We start from the raw sequence: 26,932 nt of genomic DNA, 5'->3' as shown, positions 1-26,932 counted from the left end.
TCTATGGGATGAGGAAGCAGGAAGGTGTTTTGAAAAATTAAAGGAAATTATGTCTAATGCTCTTGTATTAGCAACGCCAGATTTTTCTAAACCATTTATCATTGAGTGTGATGCTTCCGGATTCAGTATAGGTGCAGTATTTATGCAACAAGGACATCCAATAGCTTTTGAAAGTAGGAAGCTCAACAAAAGAGAACGCCTCAAATCCACATACAACAAAGAAATGCTTGCTATCATGCACGCACTAGCTAAGTGGAGGCAATATCTTTTGGGAAGTAAGTTTTCCATTCGAACAAACCACAACAATCTCCATCATCTCCTTCAACAAAAAACACTTTTCGAAGAACAACAAAAATGGATGGAAAAAACTGTCGCTTTTGACTTGGAAATACCACATAAAAGAGGTAAAGACAATGTAGTAGCAAATGCCCTATCCAGGAAAGATGAAGAACCAACACTACTTGCAATTTCGGTTGTTGTTCCTGAGTGGCTTAATGAAATTCGAAGTGAGTATGCCAAGGATCCAGAAATAACGGCAATAATCAATAACCTTCCCAACAACTCAAAATTTGAGTGGAAGAATGATATCCTATGGTACAAGGGAAGAATCTATCTAAATACAAATTCCAAGTTTAAATTTAAGATACTCAAGGAATCACATGACTCACCGTCAGTTGGACATGTAGGATTCTTTAAGACTTACTACAATGCACGTCAATCCTTCTTTTGGAAGGGAATGAATCGCGATATTCAGAAGTATGTAGTAGAATGTGACACATGTCAAAGGAATAAAAGTAAAAATATTATGACACCGGGATTACTTCACCCTTTAAACATTCCAAATCAGAAATGGGAAGAAATCTCGATGGACTTAATCGAAGGATTACCAGTATATGAAGGCAAGGACAAGATTTTCGTAGTAGTCGACAGACTCACCAAATATGCTCACTTTATAGCAATAAAGAAATCATACTTAGCAAAAGAAATCGCTGAAATATTTTGCAAAAATATATATAAGTTACACGGTTTTCTGAAATTCATTGTGAGTGATAGAGATGCCAAGTTCAAGGGTAATTTCTGGAAGGAATTGTTCAACCATAAAGGAACCTACCTAAATATGAGTTCCGCTTATCACCCTCAAACAGATGGCCAAGCAGAGGTTGCCAATAAATGTTTGGAGGCCTACCTACGTTGCTACACTACAGAAAACCAAAATAAGTGGGCTCAATGGTTACATCTTGTTGAGTGGTGGTATATTTCCACTTATCATACGTCAGCAAAAATGACGCCATTTCAAGCTTTATATGGGTATGAACCCCCAAAATGGAAGGATCTAGCTATTCTTCAGACAAATCTACCTGATGTTAAAGATCAACTAGAAGAAACCCAAAAAATCGTCCAAATATTAAAAGAAAACTTGAATAATTCAAGGAATCGTATGAAGCAACAAGCAGACCGAAACAAAACTGAAAGAGAGTTTGAAGTCGGAGAATGGGTGTTTGTCAAGCTTCAACCATACAAACAATTATCCTTAAAACAGAAAGGAAAAAACAAGTCGGCCCCAAAGTTCTATGGACCTTATCAAATCAACAAAAAGATTAGCCAAGTTTCGTATGGTTTAAGCCTTCCAGAGAGAAGTCGTGTTCACAACGTCTTCCATGTATCCTGCCTTAAAAGGGCACTAGGAAACAATCAATCAGCGCAAACAATGCTTCCATCCCTGGATGATGAGGGAAGGGTCATTCTAGAACCAGAAGGTATTTTATCTACTAGAGAAAGAAAGCTTTGACATCATACAATCAAGGAATATCTGATCAAGTGGAAGGACTTACTCGAAGAAGACGCTTCTTGGGAGAATGAATCATTTTGTCAACAACATTTATCATTACGTATGCTTTGTGGACAAAGCATTCTTTCGAGAGGAAGGCAATGTTATGTAAAAAATTATTTAGTATTTAATTTTAGGGTTATTATTTAATTTTAGGTTAATTAGACGAAAGGGCACGATCATAAGATCATGCCCTTTCCCCAAAGGGTGCCCATGGCGGTATATAAGCCAAGAACCCCCATTGTAAACAATCATCATCTGTCAATTAATTATTAATAAATATATATATATATATATATATATATATATATATATATATATATATATATATATATATATATATTTCTCTGTGCATCTAGAAGTCTTCACTTCATTTTCTAAAACCGGATCATTTAGACCTAACTAGTCCTGGTTCGACCAGTTCCGATCGGTAAACCGGTTCATTAGGTGGACCCCGGTTCTGGTTTTAAAAACATTGTCTGGGACTCATGGGAACTTGGGAAGTACCTCTGATCTGGCCAATGAGTAGGGAAATGAGGATAGGGACCATAGTACTACTAATTGACACATCATGTACTATCGTACTCCCTATGCTAGGATGACCGATATTGATCTGGGATCAATTGGAACTGACTTCGGGTCAGCAGAGAATGGTATGATACATTCTCGATCATTTCTTCTTCTTCATATTGCAGCAGAGTAGAGCAATGCATTGATGGCAGAGATAGTACTGACGAGTAGATGGATTAGCGAATGGAGATCTCTCTAGTTGAGAGAGAGTGTTAAAATTGGCAACTAGGGCCAAATTCCACATCGGTCATCTTATTTATGACAGTTGATATTTTTCTTGGATTCCTCTCTTCCAGAGGTGTAGGATTGATTTAAATATCATCCGATTCCAACATGTACAAATGAAGATGTGAATTTATTTATATTATGGACAAATTGTCAAGGTCGGCCAGCACGCAAAACAGGCATTCAAACCCCCAACTCATCCTCAACGTTGCATATAAAAGGAGGAGACCTCAAGTCATTTTCACCATTAACTCATGTCACATCTCTCTCTCTCTCCTCTTGTGATTGGGTACGCATTTTTGGGCAGCTTCTCTCTCCACACGTGCTAAGGAAAGGACAGTCATTTTCTATTTCAGCGTTGACCAGGTTTGACTGGAAATATCAGAGGTTGTTTTTCGGTTGCGTTGACCAAGCATTGACTTGTTTTGCTGCGATTTTGGGTGGAGGAATTCTATTCTAGAAGGCTGCAGATCGGGGCATAAGAATCGAGGCAATCTGACCTCATGTTTGACCAGCATTGACTGTACTAGAGCTGGCCGCAGGGTTGACTTTCGTTGCCTAGTTTTGACTGGACTTTTTCGGACTGCTTTGGTCTGATTAGACTTGCTGTTGGAGGCCAAAGTTGACTAGGTTTCACAAAGCTGATTTGAGGAAGAATTTTTCCATGTTGACCAGCATTGACTTTTCTGGTTAGGGCTCTTTTGCTACTATCATAAATTATCAGATTTGTTTATTGTACTATCTCTCTCTTTGTTGAACTATTGAAAAATATAAGAAGAATTGATCAAGGGTTTCACCACATTGGGATTTGTCCCTCGCTGGTGCCAAATCTTGTGTCCTCTTGTCTTGGCTTGTCTTCTATTGTTTATGTTGATGTTCTATCTGCATTTTACTATCATGTTGATGTGATTGCTAAACTGGATATTGATATTGGGCTAATAAAGAAATTGAATTAAAATTGCTCTAAAGCAGCATAGAACATACCATTGTTACCTAAAATTAACAGTTGGCCTGTGACCTAGGGGTGTTTTTCTTTCCTACCACTTTATGATTTTATGGGTTTGTAGGCATAATAACTCATATTAGGACTCATATATATTAGAAAGATGTCATTTGAATCTCTCAACATCACTCACTTAGCATTTCAGCCTCCTTGGAGAGACTTGCACTTGTTCTTTTCTTGGATCATTGGATGCATTTTGATATTTGGAGCTCATTTTTGGACATCTTTTGAGCTATTCTTGGCATAATGGACGGAATTTATTGCTAAATTATCTTGTAAGTGCTTTATTGTTGAAGATCTTTGTTATATAAAAAAATTAATTAATGATTAGTTATTAGGCAAAGGGCATGATCAAAGATCATGCCCATTCACCAAGAGGCACCCAAGGCAGTGTAAAGCCAGGGGCCTCCCACAAATTGCAATCATCTTCTATCTTTTAATAATAAAAAAATGAATTTGTTGAATAAGATGAGTTATTTGTGCCATCTGGTATCGGAGCAGTTCATTCTTGGTCTGCAGCTACACAATCCGATTTCATTTTGGTCACAGTTCCGTTGTTGTTGTCAACTTCCCTATCATCTACCATCCCCACACTGTTTGATAGCCCCACTTCTTTCATTGTTCCTGTCCAACGTCCAACACTTACCACTCATCTTTTCCTGTCCAGCCATCCGCTCGTTTGTTCCACCATCCAACCACCTCCATTCCATAGCCACCTCGACACCGCCTTTGACTCCACCTCTTGTCAAACTGATTTGTGCCCCGTCTTCACCGTCGTCTACCTGTGCCCCCGCTCTTCCACCACGTCCCCTTATCTGTCAGTCATTCGGCCTTGTTCCCTATTGTCCGTCCAACACATAGTGTCTGTCCAGCACACCGTTTTTATAACATCCAACACATAGTTAGAATACTTTATAAAGAAAATATATACAATTTAATTAATTAATTTAATTTAATTATTAATTAAAAAAAAAATATATATATATATATATGTTATATAATTAACTTAATTAATTTAATTTAATTATTACTTAAAAAACTATATGTTATATAATTAAATTAGTTAATTTAATTTAATTATTTATAATTATAAAGAAAAAATTCAAATTAAAAGTTGGTAGACAAATATACACCCCCACAAACTTGTTCAATGTCGTCAATGACAATGACCGATTTCAGGAAAAAACTGATTGATCTTGAGAATAGGATTACTAGCCACTCCGATGATTTCAACCAAAAATTAGTCGATCTCGAAAGTAAGGTTACCGGACATTCTGACGATATCAAGAAGCTTCAGCATACGACAAATCGGATGGAACAACAGCTCGAGCAGAACCATATCAAATCCTAAATAAATCATAATCAAACAATGACAATGTTAAACATTTTGTGTGACACGATGAAGGTTACTCCCGAACAACTACTCCAAGATGATGGAGGTAATCAATAGCACAATTCATCAGATTCAACAAATTCAGCAAATTCTCATGAAAAAGCGGAGTCTCCAAAAAAATCATCCATGCACCATCAAGGAAATAGTAACTCGAATTTTTCAAATAAGCAGCTCTGGAATACATTCACCAATCAATACCCTCTCTTCGCTCCACTGTTAGCAACGTATCAATGAAGAGCAAAAATCGAGCTACCCAAATTTGATGGTAACGAAAAATGTAGTGTTGCGTGGCTGAATAAAGCAAAAGAATATTTCGAGATTTACGATATTGACAATGATGTCGAAAAGATTAGACACGCTTCCATGAAAATGGAAGGCCAAGCATATAATTGGCAAATGTGGTGGAAGAAGACGATCATTGCCATCAGTTGGAGAAAATTTAATGATAAATTCTTTAAAAGATTCCAAGGTGTAAAGAAAGAAGAGTTATTTTCAACACTCATCAAATTGCGACAAAAAGGAAATGTGGATGAGTACACTCGAGAATGGGAGACCTTAGCAACATGAGTACCTGGGTTATCAGAATCTCGTCTAATTCAATCATACATCTTTGGACTTAAAACTCATCTATGAGTAGAACTTGAGCTTCATGACATTACATCAATAGAAGTAGCAAGACAAAAAGCAAAAGTTGTTGAAAAGAAATTTGAACAGATACTGTGGTCAAAACCGGAAAAAGTATATTCGAGACGAAGAATGCCCCAGTCTGTGAATACGAATAATACAAGATATGTTCCACCACATCTTCGTGAAGGCGAAAAATCTAACATGGAAATGCAAAGGATAAAAGAAGGCAAATGCAAACGTTGTGGCGAGAAGTGGGACCCTAAACATAGGTGTGCTAAAGGAAAAGAATCAAAGAACCTATATAACTGTGAAGCAACTAATGATTCAAACAATGATGAATCAGACATAGAAGGAATAGAAGATGTCCCAAAATTCTCTCCAGAATTAGATGACAGAAGTATTCCGCAAGTGTCACTATCAGCTATGATAGGTATATCACAACACCAGAGTTTAAAATTAAAAGGACATATAAAGAAGAACAACGTAGTGGTTCTCATCGACTCCGATAGCACCCACAATTTTTTAGATGCAACCGTGGCAAAGAGACTCAACATTTTCTCATTCCCTTGCCCAACATGAAGGTGATGGTAGCCGACGGTAAGAAGATTGAAAAGGCAGGGAAATGCCATAAGGTCAAATTGCAAATTTAAGACTTTAATTTAGAATCCCCGTTCTTCACAGTACCATTAGGAATAGATGTGGTCTTAGGTATCCAATGGCTACGACCCCTAGGGACTTACTCTGCCAACCATCAAGAGCAGTTCATAAGCTTTAACTAGGAAGGGCTGAGGTATAAGTTATACGAATTCCAAGCACCAAAGAATCAAATCGTGTCATCAACCCAGGTGATGAAGATAATTCGAAAAGCAGCACCAGCTTATATAGTACAATGTCACCAATTAGAAATGTTATCCGCAAACATGATCAGTGAAGAGTCACCAAAAGTACAAGAGCTAATTTAGAAGCATGAAAAGGTATTCCAAGACCTGCCAATGGAAATACCTCCTAACAGGGAAATCAAGCATGCAATAGAAGTCAAAGCAAGATCAGACCCCGTCAACATCAAGCCGTATCGATATCCACACCACCAAAAGACTGAAATTGAGAGATTAATCCTAGGCCTTTTAAAATGTGGGATTATCTCGAAAAGTAAGAGTTTGTATGTTGCTCCAGTGGTATTGGTAAGGACGACAGATGGATCATTCAGGCTATGCATTGATTATAGAGGATTAAACAAAATAACAATTAAAAACAAATTCCCAATTCCCTTTATCGACAAAATGTTGGATGAACTACATCGCGCAAAATACTTCTCAAAATTGGACTTAAGATCGGGCTATTACCAAATCATAATCAAGTTGGAAGACATATCAAAAACTGTGTTCCGAACACACGAAGGTCACTACGAATTTAAAGTAATGCCCTTTGAGTTAACCAATGCACCATCAACATTCCAAGCCACTATGAACGAGTTATTATGTCCATATCTTAGGAAGTTTGTATTAGTATTCTTGGATGATATTTTAATTTACAGTAAACTTGGAAGGAGCACCTACAACATCTGGATAAAGTTATTACACTAGTGAAAGAGCATTAGTTCTACGCCAAGAAATTCAAATGCACCTTTGGGAAGGAAGAAGTAGAATATCTCAGACACATAATATCCCATGAACGAGTAAAAGTGGACCCTAATAAAATCAAAGCTATAAAGGAATGGACCAAACCAGTTACTATATCCAAGCTAAGAGGGTTCTTAGGATTGACTAGATATTACTGAAGATTTATTAAAAACTATGCACATATAATTCCACCTCTAACAAACCTTTTAAAGAAGAATCCATTTCAATGGAATGAGGAAGCAGGAAGGTGTTTTGAAGAATTGAAGGAAGTTACGTCTAACGCCCCGGTATTGGCAACGCCAGATTTCTCTAAACCATTTATCATTGAGTGTGATGCTTTCGGATTCGGTATAGGTGCAGTGTTAATGCAAGAGGGGCATCCAATAGCTTTTGAAAGCAGGAAGCTCAATAAAAGAGAACGTCTTAAGCCCACATACAACAAGGAAATGCTCGCTATTATGCACGCACTAGCTAAGTGGAGACAATATCTTTTGGGAAGTAAGTTCTCCATTCAAACAGACCATAACAGTGTCCAGCACCTCCTTCAACAAAAAACACTTTCTGAAGAAGAAAAAAATGGATTGAAAAAATTGTCGCCTTTGACATGGAGATACTACATAAAAGGGGAAAAGACAATGTAGTAGCAGATGCCCTATCTAGGAAGGACGAAAAACTAGCATTACTTGTAGTCTTGATTGTTGTTCCATAATGACTTAATGAGATTCGAAGTGAGTATGCCAAGGATCGAGAAATAACTGCGATAATCAATAACCTTCCAGACAACTCAAAATTTGAATGGAAGAATGATATTCTATGGTACAGAGGAAGAATCTATCTGAATTCAAACTCCAAGTTTAAATCCAAGATACTCAAGCAGTCACATAATTCACTGTCAGCCGGATATGTAGGATTCTTTAAAACTTACTACAGTGCACGTCAATCATCCTTTTGGAAGGGGATGAGTCACGATATTCAGAAATATGTAGCAGAATGTGACACATATCAAAGAAATAAAAGTGAAAATATTATGACACCTAAATTACTTCACCCCTTAAACATTCCGAATCAGAAATGGGAAGAAATATCAATGGACTTTACTAAGGGATTACCTTTATCTGAAGGCAAGGATAAGATTTTCGTAGTAGTCGACAGACTCACCAAATATGCTCACTTTATTGCAATGAAGAAATCAGACTTAGCTAAACAAATCGTAGAGATATTTTAAAAAAACATTTATAAATTACACAGTTTTTCGAAAGTTATTGTGAGTGATAGAGATGCCAAATTTAAGGGTAATTTTTGGAAAGAATTGTTCAACCATATAGGAACCTACCTAAATATGAGTTCTGCTTACCACCCTCAAACAGATGGACAAACGGAGGTTGTCAATAAATGTTTGGAAGCCTACCTACGTTGTTACACTACAGAAAAACAAAATAAGTGGGCTCAGTGGTTGCATCTAGCTAAATGGTGGTATAATTCTACTTATCATACGTCAGCAAAAATGACTCCATTTCAAGCTTTGTATGGGTACAAACCTCCAAAATGGAAGGATCTAGCTATCATCTAGACAAATCTACTAGTTGTTAAAAACCAACTAGAAGAAACCCAACAAATCGTCCAAACCCAAAAAAAAAAAATTAAATAATGCAAGAAACCGTATGAAGCAACAAGCTGACCAAAACAGAACCGAAAGAGAATTTGAAGTTGGAGAATGGGTATTTGTCAAGCTCTAGCCATACAAACAGTTGTCCTTGAAACAAAAAGGAAAAAATAAATTAGCACCAAAGTTCTATGGACCATACCAGATCAATAAAAAGATAAGACAAGTTGCATATAGTTTAAGCCTTCCGGATAAAAGTAAAGTTCACAACGTCTTCCATGTATCCTACCCTAAAAGGGCACTAGGCAACCATCAATCAGCACAAATAACACTTCCATCCTTAGATGATGAAGGAAGGGTCATTTTAGAACTAGAAGGTATCATATCCATCAGGGAAAAGAAGTTTTGATCTCATGTAATTATTAGAATATATTAGAATATTCCTATTTAGCATTTAATGCTCATTCCTTTTAGCTGTTGTTATTTATATTCTTTTAGCAGTTTCTTTGATGAAACTGAGTGTTTCTATATTCTACATAGAAACCTGATGTTTCTATTATTGTAAATATCTCTCTATTATGATTGAGTTGTTTGCTCATTTGAAAGAAATTCATTCAACATTCTTTTATGGTATCAGAGCAAGGTTAAGAGATTTCTTGAACAGTAATTCTCTCTGCATCGTAATCTCTTGAGTCCTTTCTAAGGTCGAGCCCTCTGTAAGCCAGGCAGCCTTCACTGAGTCTTAGCCTCGGCTTTGCTCGCGGTGATAAAAGCTTACAGTCGTCCATCTCGATACAGAAATGGATTCTTCCCTTGCATGATCATTTTATTAAGGAAATAACTTTGTGACGGTCACTGTTTTTCGTGGGAGCGGAATTTTTTTTGGCTGGCCAGTTTTGCTTGGAATCGTGAATCCGGCTATCTTCTTCTTCGCCTGGCGGCTACTCGACCACAACATGGAATTTCTCAGCATTCGTGATCCAGGTGTTTTCTCTCAAAACTCATTTGTTTTTTTTGAAAGTCGGACTCGTGGTTTGAAAATTCGATCTGCGGGCAAATTCGTGGTTTTATTTTCAAAAGCTGTCAAACCCGTGGATACGCGTGTAATTTTGAAACCCGTGGATATACATTTTGAAGCCCGTGGTTCATATATACAGTTGAAACTCGTGGCAGTTGAAACCCGTGGATATATATTTCCGACCCGTGGATACATATTTGAAACCCGTGGTTCATTATATTTCAAACGCTGATAAATATTTGAAACCCGTGGTTCATATATACAGTTGAAACCCGTGGCAGTTGAAACCCGTGGATATATATTTCCGACCCGTGGATACATATTTGAAACCCGTGGTTCATTATATTTCAAACGCTAATATATTTCAGTCATACGCGTGTGTTATCAAACCCGTGTATATATATAAAGCGTATACACCTGTGGATCTATATCTCTAAGACGTATACAGCTGAGACGTGACGTGAAGCTTTGATAGCTCACGTGGGCCAATTTGTTTAGATCTTCGTATTTGATTTATCAGCGTTCCCAATCCGTGGTGCTTGCCGGCAGTGTGTTACTAATCAGCAGAAACGTGAAGCTGAGACAGCACACGTGGGTCCATTTTTCAATCTTTGTATTTGCTGTATTTGTGGTTCTGGTTGCCGGCAGTGTGTTACCCATCAGCGGAATTTTTTTTTGTGATCCTGATAGCCTCCTTTACAAGCTCAGACCTGTGACATCTGTTTATTACATCAGTATACACTTGTGGTAGACTTGCATTCTCCTGTGGGAAACTGTATTCTCATAAATATATTTTGTGCTAACAGTATTACCATTGTTTTAGACTGGAGAGATATCTTTGCTGGGTAAAATTTTTTTTTAGCAGGACAAAGTCTGTTCTTTAATTTACACCAGGATAAACAGTCAGCTACATTGTTCTTGTGTGTCATACTTCTGTATTTTCTTTGTGAAAATGGCCACACTTACCAATCTGATGTTAGAAGGAAATCAACGCTTTAATGGCAGCAACTATAACATTTGGAAACAAAGAATGTTGACCATTTTTTAGTACAGGCGTCTTGATCAACTCATTTTGGGCAAAGAGCTTCGTCCAGGTACAGCCGAGACCAATCAAGATAAATTTGATGATCGAAATCGAGAGGCTGTTATGCTTCTCAAGCTCTCTGTCGCTGATGATCAGTTACCACAGATCCCTTCTGGCAAGACAGCTGCTGAAATCTGACAACAGTTGAAAGAATTGCATGAGACATCTGATAAAAGCAGAGCTTTTTTTCTCAAAAATCAATTGTTCTCCATCATGATGGACGAACATATGTCTTTACAGGAACATCTCAACAAAATTAAAGACATTCGAGATCAGCTCGAAGCCATTGGTCGGACCATGGAGGAGGAAGATATGGTAGTCATTACTTTGAAAAGTCTACCGAAATCTTATGAACACTTCATTGAAACGCTCAACATTACCACCACAAATGTTGATCTGAAGTTTCCAGATTTATGTACCAAACTTCTGCAGCAGGATCGGTGGAAACAGCAGTTTGGTAGTAGTGCTTCATCAGTGTCCTCGGAAAATGCATTTTCTGCAAAATATCAGTCCTCTCAGTCCTTTCAGCAGAAAGGCTCCTCTCAGCCTTTTGATCCTGCTCGGAAGAAAAGTGTGCAGTGTAATTACTGTCACAGGTTCGGTCACATGAAGAAAGATTGCCGACAGAGGATTGCTTCTGAACAGAGGAAACAGGGAGGGCCACATCAGACAGCCAATGTTGCAGAACATTCCGAGCAGACAGAGTCTGCCTTTTACGCCTTTATGGCTAAAAGGTCTTCAGACCATGTTCCTTCCTCTGCATGGTACATTGATTCTGGCGCATCACGTCATTTTTCTCACAGGCGTGACTGGTTTATTGACTTCTCACCTTTCAGTGATTCCGTGGTATTTGGCGGAGGTGAAAAGTACACAGTAGCTGGCAGAGGTACAGTTCAAATTCAGTCTGGTGGGCGCACACTTATATTTCTGAATGTATACTATGTTCCTGGTATGGAAATTAATCTGCTATCTGTCAGCCAGATTATGAGGAATTCTCCTCAACTTGATGTAGTGTTCAGTACCCACAAGTGCTCCATTATTGACAGGGAGTCTAGTTTAACAGTTGCTGTTGGCCTAGAAGATCATGGTTTATACAGGCTACTTGACACCGGTGACTCTCCAGAAGTGGCTCTAGCAGCACGTATTTCTCCTATCAGCACTCTATGGCATCAGCGATATGGGCATCTCAATATGCAGTATCTCTCTCAGCTCTCTAGGGAGGGACTTGTGTCTGGATTACCTGATATTCAGACTCAGCAGTTGGGGGTATGCAGCGCCTGTCAAGCGGGAAAGCAACATCGGTCTTCATTCAAAAATGGAGAATCTTGGCGCGCATCTAAGGTACTTCAGTTACTTCATGCTGATATTTGCGGACCTATGAATACAGCCTCTATCACTGCTTGCAAATATTTTTTACTTATTGTAGATGATTTCAGTAGAAAGATGTGGGTATATTTTTTAAAAAATAAATCTGATGTTCTTAGTACCTTTCAGAAGTTTAAAACATTAGTGGAGAAAGAATCTGGTTGTAACATCATGACCCTTAGGACCGACAATGGGGGGGAATTTTGTTCTTCGGCGTTTGCCAACTTCTGTGATATTCATGGCATCAAACGTCAATTAACCACTCCTTACACTCCTCAGCAAAACAGTGTTGTCGAGCGTCGCAATCGCACGGTTGCTGAAATGGCTCGTTCCATGCTACAACACAGGAGTGTTCCAAACAAATTCTGGGCTGAAGCAGTATTTACTATTGTTTATCTTCTTAACAAATCACCCACTCAGGCTGTTACAGGGAAGACTCCTGAAGAGGTTTGGTCTGGCCGAAAGCCTAAGATCAGTCATCTCAAAGTATTTGGCTCAGTTGCATATGTTTGGATTCCAGCTGCTAAGCGATCTAAGTTGGATTCCAAAAGCCAGAAACTCATGATGACAGGGTACAGTGATCATCACAAAGCCTATAGGCTAATAGATATAGCCACTGGTCGTCTTAGCTTCAGTCGGGATGTAGTATTTGATGAAGACAGAGGATTTTTTCAGTCTTCTTCTTCTAAGCAGTGTTCTGAGGATCAGCCTCACAGTGTACTTCTTCCGGTCGGTCCACCTGATGGGAGGGATGATGTAGCATCAGTATTTGATCATACTCTATCTGAGCTTCCTCCAGAAAATAACCCTCCTCTTGCTGCCCCTATTGCTCTTGAGTCTCCTCCACCTCCTCCTGATATTGGTTCCTCTACTTCTGCTATTGCTTCTTCTACTCTTCGGCCAAAATGGTGGGCTAAAACCATTGGTGATCTCCGGGATGATGAGCTCCTTGAAGGCAGAACTTCTAGACATAAGAACAGACAACAGTCTACAGTCAATTTTGCTCTTATGGCTAACTTGCACAGTACTTTTGAGCCTCAAACCTATTCAGAGGCTAAGGGTACATCTGAGTGGGAACAGGCTATGGAAGCCGAATTCCAGAGTCTTCAGAAGAATCACACATGGACACTTTCTGATCTTCCTGCAGACAAAAAGCCCATAGGCTGCAAATGGGTGTATAAAGTGAAATACAAAGCTGATGGAACCATAGACAAGTATAAAGCTCGGCTTGTGGCTCGAGGATTTTCACAGAAGGAAGGCATCGACTATGAGGAGACTTTTGCTCCTACAGCCAAGATGAGTACCATAAGGCTTGTTCTTGCCCTAGCAGCTCAGTTCAATTGGAAAGTTCATCAGATGGATGTAAAAAGTGCTTTCCTAAATGGTGATCTCCAAGAAGAAGTCTACATGACGCAGCCTCCAGGATTCAAGGTTGCTGGTCAAGAACAAAAAGTGTGTCGGTTAGCTAAAGCAATCTATGGATTGAAACAAGCTCCTCGGGCTTGGTACATGAAAATTGATCAGTACTTGACAGATCAGGGTTTTCAGCGGAGCCCTTCTAATGCAAACCTGTACATCAAGCATACTGGTGATGATATCTTGTTTGTGGTTGTCTATGTGGATGATCTTATCATTACTGGCAGCTCTGCACATTTGATCCATGGGATCAAACACGATTTATGCAGAACTTTTGAGATGACAGACTTGGGGCTTCTTCATTATTGTCTGGGGGTTGAAGTTTGGCAGACTGAAAATCAGATCTTTCTCTCTCAGTCCAAGTATGCCAAAAATCTTGTGGACAGATTCAGAATGCAGGATTGCAAACCGGCCACGACTCCTATGGAACCAGGGCTCAAACTTTCAGCTCAGTCATCCTCTCCCCTTGTGGATGAAACTTTATTCAGGCAATTAGTGGGCAGTCTCATCTATCTTACTGCTACCAGACCTGACATCAGTTTTGCAGTAAGCTACATTTCTCGCTTCATGTCTGCTCCTAAAGCGGATCATTGGCAAGCAGCAAAGCGTGTGCTACGATATGTGCGTGGCACTTCTGATTATGGCCTCCTATACACTCCAAGTTCCAATCCTATTCTCAGTGGTTACACTGATTCTGACTGGGCCGGTTCGGTTGATGACCGTAAATCTACAGTTGGGTATGTGTTTAATCTAGGATCCGGCGCTGTTACTTGGACTAGTAAGAAGCAACAGGCAGTGGCTCTCTCCTCAACAGAAGCCGAGTATCGGGGAGCGGTTAAGGCATCCTGTGAGGCAGTTTGGCTTCGACGTATGCTGGCAGATATGCATGTTTCCCAGACAGGGCCTACTTCTTTGTTTTGTGATAATCAGGGAGTGCTCAAACTTGCCAAGAATCCTGTCTTTCATGAACGAACAAAGCATGTGGAAACTCATTGCCACTACATTCGCCAGCTTGTTGAAGACGGCTCAGTTCAGTTGCAATATGTTCCCACAACATAGCAGCCCGCCGACATCTTCACCAAGCCTCTTGGTCCTGATAAATTTGTAAAATTCAGAGGGTCTATTGGTGTTGTAAATAGATTGAGCATTAAGGGAGGGTATTAGAATATATTAGAATATTCCTATTTAGCATTTAATGCTCATTCCTTTTAGCTGTTGCTATTTATATTCTTTTAGCAGTTTCTTTGATGAAACTGAGTGTTTCTATATTCTACATAGAAACCTGATGTTTCTATTATTGTAAATATCTTTGTATTATGATTGAGCTGTTTGCTCATTCGAAAGAAATTCATTCAACATTCTTTTAGTAATCAAGGAATACTTGATCAAGTGGAAGGACTTACCAGAAGAAGAAGCTTCTTCGGAGACTGAACCATTTCGTCAACAACATCCGTCGTTACATATGCTTTGAGGACAAAGCATTTTTTGAGAGGAAGGCAATGTTTTACAAAAAAATTAATTAATTAGTAGTTATTAGGCAAAGAGCATGATCAAAGATCATGCCCATTCACCAAGAGGCACCCAAGGCAGTATAAAGCCAGAGGCCCCCACAAATTGTAATCATCTTCTATCTTTTAATAATAATAAATATGAATTCGCTGAATAAGATGAGTTAATTGTGCCAATCTTTCTTTTCATGCCTAATGTATGGAATGAGTAACTCTAATCTATGCTAAATTGTGCCCTAAATTTTGATCAGTATCTATTCAATGCTCGTTAGAAGAAAATTGCATGCATTATTCATACATTGTTAGTTTTTTATTGATTTGGTAGCATCAGAGAGGTGTTCTAGTCTCGATTTGTGTATAAGAGGCTAAGGAACATGAGATCTCCATAACCCATAAGAGGTTTCGCGAGATAAGCTTGTAAAACACCTTAATTAAATTAATTAGTCATCATTTAAATATTTCCTAAGTCTAACTTAGGAAAAGTGGCTTATTAAAGTGAATTAATTAAGGAGTTCAACTTATACTCTAGAGACTTCCAGAAAATGACTTGGATCAAGTCTAAGATGATCTAAGTCATTGATAAGGATCTAATTGTGGTTGTTGAAGCTCCAGCGAGAGATTATAAGAGCAAGTTGATGAGATGGAGAAAGACACAAGAGGAAGAGCGAGTTATCTTGGCAGATCAAGCTACCCAGTTGCAGTGATTCAGCAAGGGAAAAAGATCGAGCCAGAGAGAGAGCATCGAAGAGAGGGAGCAACAAATAATTTAGGAGGAGGATTCCAGAGAATTTCCCAGTGGTTTTCCAGTACCGGAGAAAACTGAAAAGGAAGACTGAAATTATTTTGCAAAGAGGGCATGCAATCAGTGCGAGCAACCAGAAACCCCAATGCAAGTGCCAAGAGAGAGGTCATTTCAGTTACTAGATGCCGGAAAAATCATCCGAGAGGTAGAGCAAATTTTTCCAGAGGTAGAGAGAGGTAGGGTGGCTCATCTGGAGACAACGAGGAAGCAATGCGAAATGTTCCAGGCCAGTAGTGCGCATTTATGGTGAGGGATGCAAGCAAGCCAATGGGAGGCCCAGTTAATTTGTAGAGGGAGAAAAATATCCCCATATATTTTTCCAGTGTATTTGCCGAAGGATTGCCAGTTTGGCATCCAGAATATTGTCCTACCACAATATGTTGCATAATAATAAAATAAACCCTCATTTGTTGCACTGGTTTTCGCTTCGAGGTTTCCTCCATGGACTTTTTAGTCCAAAAATATTAGTGTCGATTTTTATGTGTGTGCATCTATTTCTCAGTTCCTGACTTCATTTTCTGATGCGTATTTTTATGGTGAAGATTGCAATTGTGAATTATTTGTTAGTTGTCATAAACAATTAAATTGCCAACAATTAGGAGAATAATATCCAGTAATTGCAATCAAGGAATTTTCACATACATGACAATGTAAGATTTATCCTAGTGATGAAACTCTTTGAAGCTCTTCCCATAAACTCCATTATTCCTTTAGTGGGTAAATGTTTGAAATTTGTGCTAGGGCATCAAATTCCAACCTCCTAAAGAGCATGATTGGCATATCTTTGGTATCCATGACTCCATCTACCCAAGGGGCAAGGCACTAATCCAAGTCTTTGGCGATCAATCTAAATTTTATCCATTTCCTCTCTTTAAAATTCGAGTCCCTTCAAGGATAGAGGAGAAACTAGGGCTTGCTGCGAATTTCTAGAAAAGAGGGTTTTTCAAGGTTTGAGAGCTTAAACATCAAGTTGACTTGGTTTGCCACAATCGCTCAATTTGGTGGCATCCACTCAAATTTCATACATAAAATCTCTTGCCCTAGGTATTTTCCCTAAAAGGGAAACCCTAGTCTTCATTCTCTCAACTTAAGGACTTCCTTGAGGGTTTTATGAACTTTGGATTAACTTATTTTCATTATAAGAAACCCTTTCCTTCTAGCCTTGACCTTGACAACACCTATTATCATCGAAAACCTCAAAACCCTAGGTCTTAAGCCTTGTTTTTTTAGGGCTTTTCTTTGAGATTGTTTTGCTTCTTTGAAGCCTTGAACCATTACTATGTCTCTCTCTCTTGAATGAGCTCTAGTTAGATCACCATGTATGTTATCCATACCATTACCATTTTAGGTGATCTCTCTCCCACTAGGACTCCTCCCATCGGTGAAAATCCATAAAGAGTAGGGGGTTATGGCTAAGGTGACATTGGGCCTCTACCCCATTGTTGTCTCATTGTCTAGTTTATACCTTGTAAGGTTTCCCTCTCCAAGGCCTAGTAGATTTTGTGGCATCAGGCTCGTTGCCCTAACTTAGGCGACTTACTACTCTTCTCAATGGCACCCTACTCAACTCCCCTCATCCCTAGCTTTCACGCCCTCTCCCTTTCAGCCCCATACTACCCCCCTTTCCCTTCCCAATCTCATTATAAACCTCTTACAACATTGCCAACAAACACCATAGTCTCTCCAAGTGGACATAGTAGCAATAACAATATTAAGTGTTAACAAAAAAGCATGCAACGAACTATGGGTCAATGAGGGCTTCTGTAAAAACACATAGCAATAGAAGGGAGAGTGGCAACATAGTACAAAAAGTAATCTATAAGAGCAAGTCATATAATGGGTGAAACACTAACCAATAATTGGTCATCAGCAATAGAAAACACCATGAATAGCAAGGGAATGGCAATAGTGATCAACCATGTTATTAACGCACCACAATCACTAAGTTGTTACACACTATTTTGGCTTCTCCCCCAAGTTTCTCCTACTTTGTAGAATAAATCCAAACCTATTGGTGATAATGGATAGCCCAAAAAACTCACATTTCCTAATCCCACTTGATCCCTCCTCCACTATAGAATCTAATATCTCAAAAATTAAAAACATGCAAGATGAGAAGAGGTCTCAGCAAGCATCTTCAAATAGAAGGCGATAACACTTAATTCTTTGATGCAAATGGTTCAAAAGAAGGAAACCACCCTCCATCCCATGCCTCACCTTGGCTCATTGAATTGGAAGAAATGGTCTAGGCCTAGACTATAGAGGAATGCATTCAACAAGCCAAGGAGCTCAATCTTAAGGTGTGTGGAATCTCCGCCCCCACCCTTACCTCCTCTTCAAACACCTTGTACAATTGCCATGATGCCCTTAATCTAAAGGATATCTACATTTAGCAAGCTTGAAAGGGCACCATTTGGACACCACTCCTTTGCTTTAGGACACAATAGGATGGTCTCAAGACCCTCCAAGACAAGAGACTATTCACCTCCCTCCCACACAAGCTCTTTCTTGATGTTGACCTCACCAAATCCTAATATCTTGAATTCAAACATTCTAAGGAATAAGTTTTGGCAATGAGGAAGTAGAGAAAAAGGGAGCTCTAAGTCTGGACATTTTGTTTCCACAGCCCAATCTTTATGAGGTCCACTTGTATAAATTTCACCCCTATGAGACGCAAGGCATAGGTTGAATGAACATATACAAGATCCTCAGCCTTCTACAATCCCAACCTATTGCACTTTACAGAGCTTTTATTTTTCTTTTAATGAAGCTAGCTTAGGAGAGAAATAAACACTACGAAAAATGTTTAATTAGGCAATTTTGGGCGATAGAAGGGACCCACCCCCTTCTTGGCCAATTGAGCGGGCTCAAAACAGCCACTTAACTCATCAAAATACCATAGTTTTCGGTCGAAACCAATGTTATCAAAATCGAACCGGTCATTGAACCGAAAAACCTGGTGGACCGAGAACCGATCAGAACTGGAAATAACAAACTCAACCAAAAAAAAAAACGATTTACCCAAAACACATAAAATATTCATATTTTAAAGAAAAAGCATATATATTCATGTACATCCATATGAATCCAAACCATTTATACACAAATATGCAAAAGTTCTCATTTATATAGCAAGTAATAGTGCATATAACCAAAATAGCACTTATTGCAAAACATCGTTGAACAAAAAATGTTACAAACATCAAGGAGCATGCTCTAAAAGGCCTTTATATTCCAAAATAACATGCTAGATCATAGTATTATACTGCATCCTACAATGTGACAAGCTACAGCTATAGAAAATCAATGATCAAATGAGGATGAGAGTGATGATTCTGATGATGATTAATGATTAATATTTAGAGGGTAAATCAAGGAAATTTCAAACTTGGATGCTACTCTGTTATGAATATAATTCATAACAAGAAAATAAATGTAAATATTAAATAGTCAAATATTGATTATGTTAAGTAGTCATTAAGTTAAGTGAAAAGGCATGTCTAAAAGACATGCCCAGTCATGAAAGGACACCTGCTCTAAATGGTGATGAGCTTGATCATTGATCATGTTAACTAGTGATATTTAGTAAGTCATTACAAGGATATACTCATATCCTTGTAGCATGTTGAGTTTTAGACATTGGAGGCCATTTAGAGCTTCATTGACAATGTATTTTGTTTCAAATAGGTATTGCACCCAATGCCATTTTAATATAATCACCCTTGTATGGTATATACATTAGCATATTTTTGCATATTTTGTCTCTAATGTTAGGAATCATGAATCAAAATCTTTCAAATATTTTTTCATTAAAATTTTAATATTTTATGTATTGTTGAGTAAAGCAAGTATAACATTAAAAACAATTAGATTTTGAGCTGAGTCCAAGCACGCCCTCAACGATTTTGAGCTGAGTCCAAGCAGGCCCTTAATGATTTTGAGGCTAGGTCCAAGTTTTAAAACATTTATGCACACACACAATGTCTCCATTTAAATAGTCTCCTGTATATATAGCTCGGGTGGTTGGGAGAGTTATCCTACCCACCCAAGTTCAAATCCTACATGTGACATGTTGAGCTCATAATGAGTATTATCCTTGTAATGGCTTCGAGCCTTCTTGTTTGATAGTCCCTCGAGGGCCAAAACATGTATATTCTTCATATGGAATATAGAGATATTTCTCATAGAATATATGTGTGTGTGTGGGAGAGAGGTAATAATATAATTTCTTTTATTAAATAATATATATATATATATATATCAGTGAAACAGGACTCGTCAATTAATCGCGAGTCGGAATCTACTCACCCTCCAAATGATCTTATCCAAATCTTTACGAGTCAAACTCGCGTTGACCAAGTTTGACACGTGGTCAACGCGAGTTTGCCGATTAATGCCGATTCTTGCGATTGATTCCTGATTTATTCAATTTCCGCCTTGACTCGATGAGCACGCGTTTTTAAAATTTAGGTATGTCGCATTGCTAAAAACTAGACGTCAATCGTTCCAAAATTTATTAATCAACTCCGCAACTTGTACGTCGAGACCTTCAAGCCCACAACTCATACGCCAAGACTTTCAATAATCAGTCACTAATTCACTACTCACTATTACACAGTCCAGACTCCATATCAGGCAACCACCAACGTGAGCCTAAGTCCAGACTCCATATCAGGCAGTGGCCAACATGTGCACTGTGCTTTGTCCAGACTCTATATCAGCCCTAGGGCAGTCGCGCATCACCTTCAATGTGTGTTACAGTGTTACCTTCAAACTTAGCCGCTTCAACAGTGTTACCTTCAAGCTTAGCCGCTTCACTGTTCAACAATCAAGGTACATTGGCACTTAGCTTAAATAATAGGTATATTACTATATTGAAGTGTCAATGTCGTTTTCAATGGCAAGTTTCAAGTTTCACTGTTCAGCAATCGAATGTTCAAAAAATATTGTGGATTTCACCGTGCCATTGAAGTTTCAAGTTTCACTAGAGCATCCTTTAGTTATGACTTTTCAACCCTATAAATGGGGCTTAAATAGATTTTAAAAATGCACTAAGAAATGGTTTCATACCAACCACCGAGCATTCCTTCCTTGGTCAATGTCTTGCCAACTCCAAAGGCTTTAACCATGCATTCACAACTTTGGGTATTTTTGTTCTTCCAAAATCTATTATTGATGTATTGGTTCAGTTTTCATATGCTAAATGAACTTGCAAATTCAAGATTACAATGCAATATGAATATATGTTGATAGTATCTCCTTTAGGTAGCATTTCCTCGTATATACCTAATTGTGTTTCAAGGTCATATGATATATTAGGTCGAAATGTGCTTGTGTTGTTGGACAGAGTCCTCTTTGATCCTTAACAAAATCTCATATCCTTTAAAACCAACCCTCTTTTCTACAAAGTTATATATGGCATTTTTTATTTTAATTTTTTTTGTCTTTTACAGGAGCCAAATTAAACAGAAGGCACAACTCCAAATCTTAACAGAAGCCACAATTTAAACACAAGTCCAAAACAACAACAATGCCGAGGGAGAAGGACTTTGCTTGGGCTTATTGTGACAAGATCCCCGAAGACGCCAAGCTCCTTTGTAAATTTTGCAAAATGAAATGTAGTGGAGGAATTTATAGATTCAAGTTCCACCTTGCACAAATATTTGGCCATGATATAGGTTTCTGCAGCAAGGTTGATGAAAATGTCAAACACCAAGCAACCATGGCCATCGATATGTTGCGTCAGCATAATGCCAAGAAAGCAAAGCAAAATAGGGAAATAGGAACTCTTGGAGTTGACGGTTTTTCTTCCACTACCCACTAGTCATCTCCCTCTGTTGAATCCTCAATGTCGTTCCCAAGTTTCCCACACATGCCTCTCAGTCCAAGTCAAACTCAAGGCCAAATGAATCCTCCTTCCTTCAACACTGGAGGTGGAAACATAAACACCTCTTTTGCTCCCCGCACAAAACCCAGTTCCCAACCTACCTTAGATGCCACTGGTTGGAAAAAAAAAAATATCCATAGTTAGGCAAGGAAGGCCATTGCTAACTTTTGGTACTATTCTGGAATACCTTTCCACCGTGTCAAAAGTCCTTATTGGCAAGATATGATTGATGCATTTGTTGTTGCAGGTCCAGGGTTCAAAGCCCTTTCATCAAAGAGCCTTAGGACAGATTTGTTGTTAGAGAGTGTTGAAGATGTCATGGGTATAAATAGGGTGCACCATCATGAGTGATGGATGGACAGATCAAAGGAATAGAACGTTAATAAATTTCCTTGTATCTTGTCCAGCAGACATAATGTTTCTCAAATCAGTGGATGCTTCAGACAAGATTAAGACTGCCCAACTTTTTTGTGAAATAATGGAGGAAGTCATTCAAGAAGTGGGAGAAGAACTTGTACAAATTGTCACTAACAATGCAGCTAATTATATGGCTGCTGGTAGACTTTTTGAGATTAGGCACCCCACTATTTTATGGATCTCTTGTGCTGCCCATTCCATAGATTTAATGCTTAAGGACATTGGTAAGCTTCATTGGATACATGAGGTTGTAGAGAAGGAAAAATCCATAACCAAATACCTATACAACCACACTATTGTCCTAAACACCATGAGAAAATACACTGAAGGTAAAGAAATTGTTTGACCTGCAGTGACTAGATTTGCAACAAATTTCATATCTTTGCAATCGGTGGTTGAGCAAAAGATAAATCTGAAGAGTATGTTCTTAGGACTTGAGTGGATGCCATCTAAACATTCCAAGGTCCTTGAAGGCATTGAAATTGTTGCACTTGTGTTTAATGACGATTTCTGAAAAGATGTCAAAGAGATTAATGTTGTGACGAAGTCCCTTGTTAGAGTTCTCAGGTACTTCAAGTCTTAACTTTTTCATTTTTAAAATTTCATTTCCAGCTTTTTTATTTTCAATGTTTCATATTTCTTTAAATTTGAAAGCTTGAACTTTTAGGATGGTTGATGGTGACAAGCCCGCCATGGGTTACATTTATGAGGCAATGGATCTCGTAAAGGAGGCCATCAAAAGAAGGTATGGGGATCAGGAGGCAAAATATATGCCTCTTTGGGACATTATTGATTCACGTTGGGATAGGCAATTGCATTCCCCCTTACATGTTGCTGGGTACTTCTTAAACCCATAATATTTTTATGAAAAGAGCAAATTTAATGAGGATGGGGAGGTTGGCAAAGGACTTATGACATGCATGGAAAGGTGCTTCCCTGATCCAAAATTTCAAAGCTGTGTCTTTTCCCAACTACAAGATTATAGGGCGCCATCTACGTTGTTTGCCTATACCAGTGCTATACGAAAAAGGTCTAAGATGTCGCCAGGTACCCTTTGAGGCTTGATGGCTTCATCAATTCATTAAATTTGTTTAAACTTTATTTTTTATGTTAAATGTTTTATTAAATTCTGTTGTCTTTTTAAGTTTTTACTATTTAGTATTTAGTACTTCTACTCACAATCCCTTGCCACTTGCTAGGTCTTTGATGGCAAAACTTTGGTAGTGATACGGCAGATTTGAAGAGATTTGCCATTCAAATCTTCAACCAAGCATGCAGTGCTTCAGGTTGTGAGCACAACTGGAGCATGTTTGAGAAAATACATTCTAAGAAGCGCAACCGATTGACACAAAAACGCTTAAATGACCTTGTATTCGTCCATTACAATCTACGACTTCGCAACAATCAAATACTAGGTGAGAGCTTGAATTTGAAGGTTTCATAATCTAATTCGTACTTTAAAGTTCAAAGTCAAACTTCAATTCACATTTCAATGTCTCACAATAATGACAAGTTTGGATCATTCATCAATCAACCTTGAAGAGATAGATTTGCAAACTACAAATGCAGCAGAATGGGTCCAATTAGAGGAGGCTCCTCTTTTAAGCCTACATGACTTGGAGAACTTTGAGAGTCAAGCAAGCGAAGGAGTGGAAGGAATCGCTTCTAGTTCTCACTCTTAATAGTCTTAGACTCTTAGTTACTGATTTTTTCCGATTAGTATGCAGTTTTTTGTAAACTTTTAGAAGCATATGCTTCTGGTTCTATGTAGTCACTGGTTAGGAGTCAAGACTCAGTACTTTGGATCATGTTTGGACTCATAACATATATGAGATACTTATTCATTCATGATATTTTAGACATCTATTGATATTATGCATTGTTTGGACATGGCTTTACCGAATATTAATGCAAAAATGTTTTTTTTAATTCAATATATGTGTATATTTTTATTTATTGAATTCACCAATTTTTTGCAAATTTTTCCCCGATGTGATTAAAACTCTTCGCTCTTTTGCCTCGCCGACTTATTGCTGATTCCGAGTCTGGTAACATTGATATATATATATATATATATATATATATATATGTATGTATATATATATATATATATGTATGTATGTATATATATATATATATATATATATATATATATATATATATATATATGTATATATATTAAAAAAAACCTTAATTATTATCTTTTTAAGTTTTCATGTTAATTTTACACTTATCATGTGTAAATTTTTATGTTTAAGTTTAATAAATGCGATCTCATTTGTATTTCTGATTTTTATAGGAAAAAACACATGCACAATTCAATTTTACTTGTGCATGAGATTTGATACAATTCAATTTTTTCGAAAAAGAAAATCAACAAACAGAGTGACTAATGTTATTCTCGTGAAGAACAGAGTGCACGCTGCAAACCAGCCAAAATCCACAGAAACGAGACTTTACCAGTCATAGCCTCAGCAGATTCAAAATGCAGCGACAACGAGGCCAGTCGTTTTGTAAAAGCGGCTGCCCTCTGCATGTCATGTTGTCTTCCCTGGCATAACATTATTTGCAGTGCTTCTGCAAGTGTTTCGCAGTGATTGTCCCTGGAAGCAGACACCACGAAGTCAAACTATTTTTCCTTGCACTGCTAAGAATTCTAGGCAGCTATTTGAGGAAAATTATTTCTCTTAAAATGGCTTCAAAGTAGAACCTTTCAGGTTCCCAGTCAAGAAGTAAATTATATAATTGTACAAAGAACTCTCGAAGATCTATATTTAATGCATCAAGGTTGCTTCGAACAATTTTGAATGCCACAATGCAGCATCTTAGGCGTTCAGGAACTGTCAGCATTAATTGAAGACAAGTTCCGCTTCTAGTATTCAATGTGCTATCTGCAGCTGCAAGTTTTTGGAGATGTGCCAACAGATCTCCCATAAAATCAACATTGATCAAATGCGAAAATTTTCCTAACCCATCCAAGCAAGGCACAAGAAGTGGTCTTAGTCCAAACCCATGATGCATGCGGACACCATTTGTTGGGTTGATACGCCTGAGAATATGGAAATAAACAGTTAAATTACTTAAAACGCTATTTCATTGTATATTATTAAGAATTCTATCCCAGAATTCTCATGCATATAATAAATCATGTAATCTTGCTTGTAGTACACTGACCTATCTAGCTGTGGGTCCAAACTGCATTTCAGAATACGAAAATAAGTCTCAAACACAGCAGCAAGGGTCTGTGTCTGCATTCTTCTGCATTCTGAAGGATCCGGAGCCGAAGAGGCTGCTTTAAAATCTTCCTCAACCTTCATCGGATAGACATATGAGATAAAACATATACCAAAAGATGAACATGGGAAACTGATGACAATTCAAACTTCTACAGAGTTATAAAGTTACAATTGAAAAGTAGGCCTATAAAATCCAACACAGAACTGAGTCCATAACCAAACCTCTTCTCTCAACCTTGCAGCCAACTGGTGCTTCTTCACTTTGTTCTCACTCTTTTCTGGTCCACTTGGCTTGAGGTCATTATTTTTGTTTTTCTGTCTATAGCGATTCTTACCATCTGATTTTGACTCATTATGTCTGCTGAGATCTTCATAAAAGGAAAGTGATAAAAAAACCTGAAGAGAAGTTTACACAGAAAACTATCAAATACAAGACATCAAAATAGATTAAATTCGGAAACCAAGAACAGTTAACCAGCTACCACAATGTTGTATTATACATGAGCCAACTGTCATAATATTCACCAACCATGAACATTTCATATAACAGCAAGCAATCATCAATCTGGATTATCCGATAATAAATCTCTGCATGTTCAAAAGAAATATAGTTTGTAAGGCAATAGATGCAAGACACTATGTTAAAAACTGCGCAAGAAGTTCTCCTATAACTTGGTTGAAATTGTCTCCTTCCCTGTGTTGAAGAATCTAGGGCAAATTAAGGTAACAAGATTATTCTCGCCATGATAACTATATGTGAGGTATTTTTATCTTTTCCTTAATAGTACAATCTTCTCTTGATATTATTAGAGTGTGTCTTCTTAGTTCATCAAACAGTTACCAAAAACAAAAGAGACAAGAACACAAAAGTTGGCTTTCTGCCAGGACCAAAACCTCTAGCTCTTTGATAGGAAAACCTGCACAAAATTCTTTTTATAGAGATTCCAATTGACGAATACCAAGACCATGACCCTTGACAAGGACATTTGACACAAGTTTACCTTCAAGACACTTGTCACTATCTCTTGCACTCTTCAACCTTCATATCACAGCCTTCCTTCTTCGCACTGTATCACTTCATTCCTTCTCCTTCGCACTATTATGGCACTGTCACTTAAAGACTCTCGGTCTCTTTTCTTTGCAACCCTGAACACAGTCTTTGTCTTCCACTGATCTCTTCCTTCGGTCCACAAGAGTCTCTCTAACTTCGGTCTCTTTCTATCACAGTTACACACTTGATGTAGCCCTTAACTGAATTGTCACTGTCCTAGAACAGTCTTCGGTCCTTCGCTAATATGACAGAGATGAGACAGACTTAGTCTGAAATCATT

At 38.1% G+C, this 26,932-nt stretch overlaps 1 protein-coding gene across 1 annotated transcript in view; it reads right to left on the bottom strand.

Moving 5' to 3' along the window:
- Nucleotides 1-26,932, bottom strand: part of LOC149228556 (nucleolar complex-associated protein 3-like) — a 203,911-nt gene that overhangs the window by 107,876 nt on the left and 69,103 nt on the right. Inside the window, exons 7-10 of the mRNA XM_089380802.1 lie at nucleotides 25,824-25,997; nucleotides 25,540-25,676; nucleotides 25,076-25,414; nucleotides 24,826-24,968 (exon numbers count right to left, since the gene is read on the bottom strand). Coding sequence (XP_089236928.1) covers nucleotides 24,826-24,968; nucleotides 25,076-25,414; nucleotides 25,540-25,676; nucleotides 25,824-25,997 — 793 coding nt within the window. The remainder of the gene's footprint in view (nucleotides 1-24,825; nucleotides 24,969-25,075; nucleotides 25,415-25,539; nucleotides 25,677-25,823; nucleotides 25,998-26,932) is intronic.

The sequence above is a fragment of the Pinus tabuliformis genome, chromosome J, assembly GCF_031772625.1.
Source record: "Pinus tabuliformis cultivar Carrire ecotype Pingquan chromosome J, CPIR1, whole genome shotgun sequence".
NCBI classification, from domain to species: domain Eukaryota; kingdom Viridiplantae; phylum Streptophyta; class Pinopsida; order Pinales; family Pinaceae; genus Pinus; species Pinus tabuliformis.
Note: the sequence above shows the minus strand (reverse complement) of the source record. Positions and strands in the feature narration are given on the sequence as shown.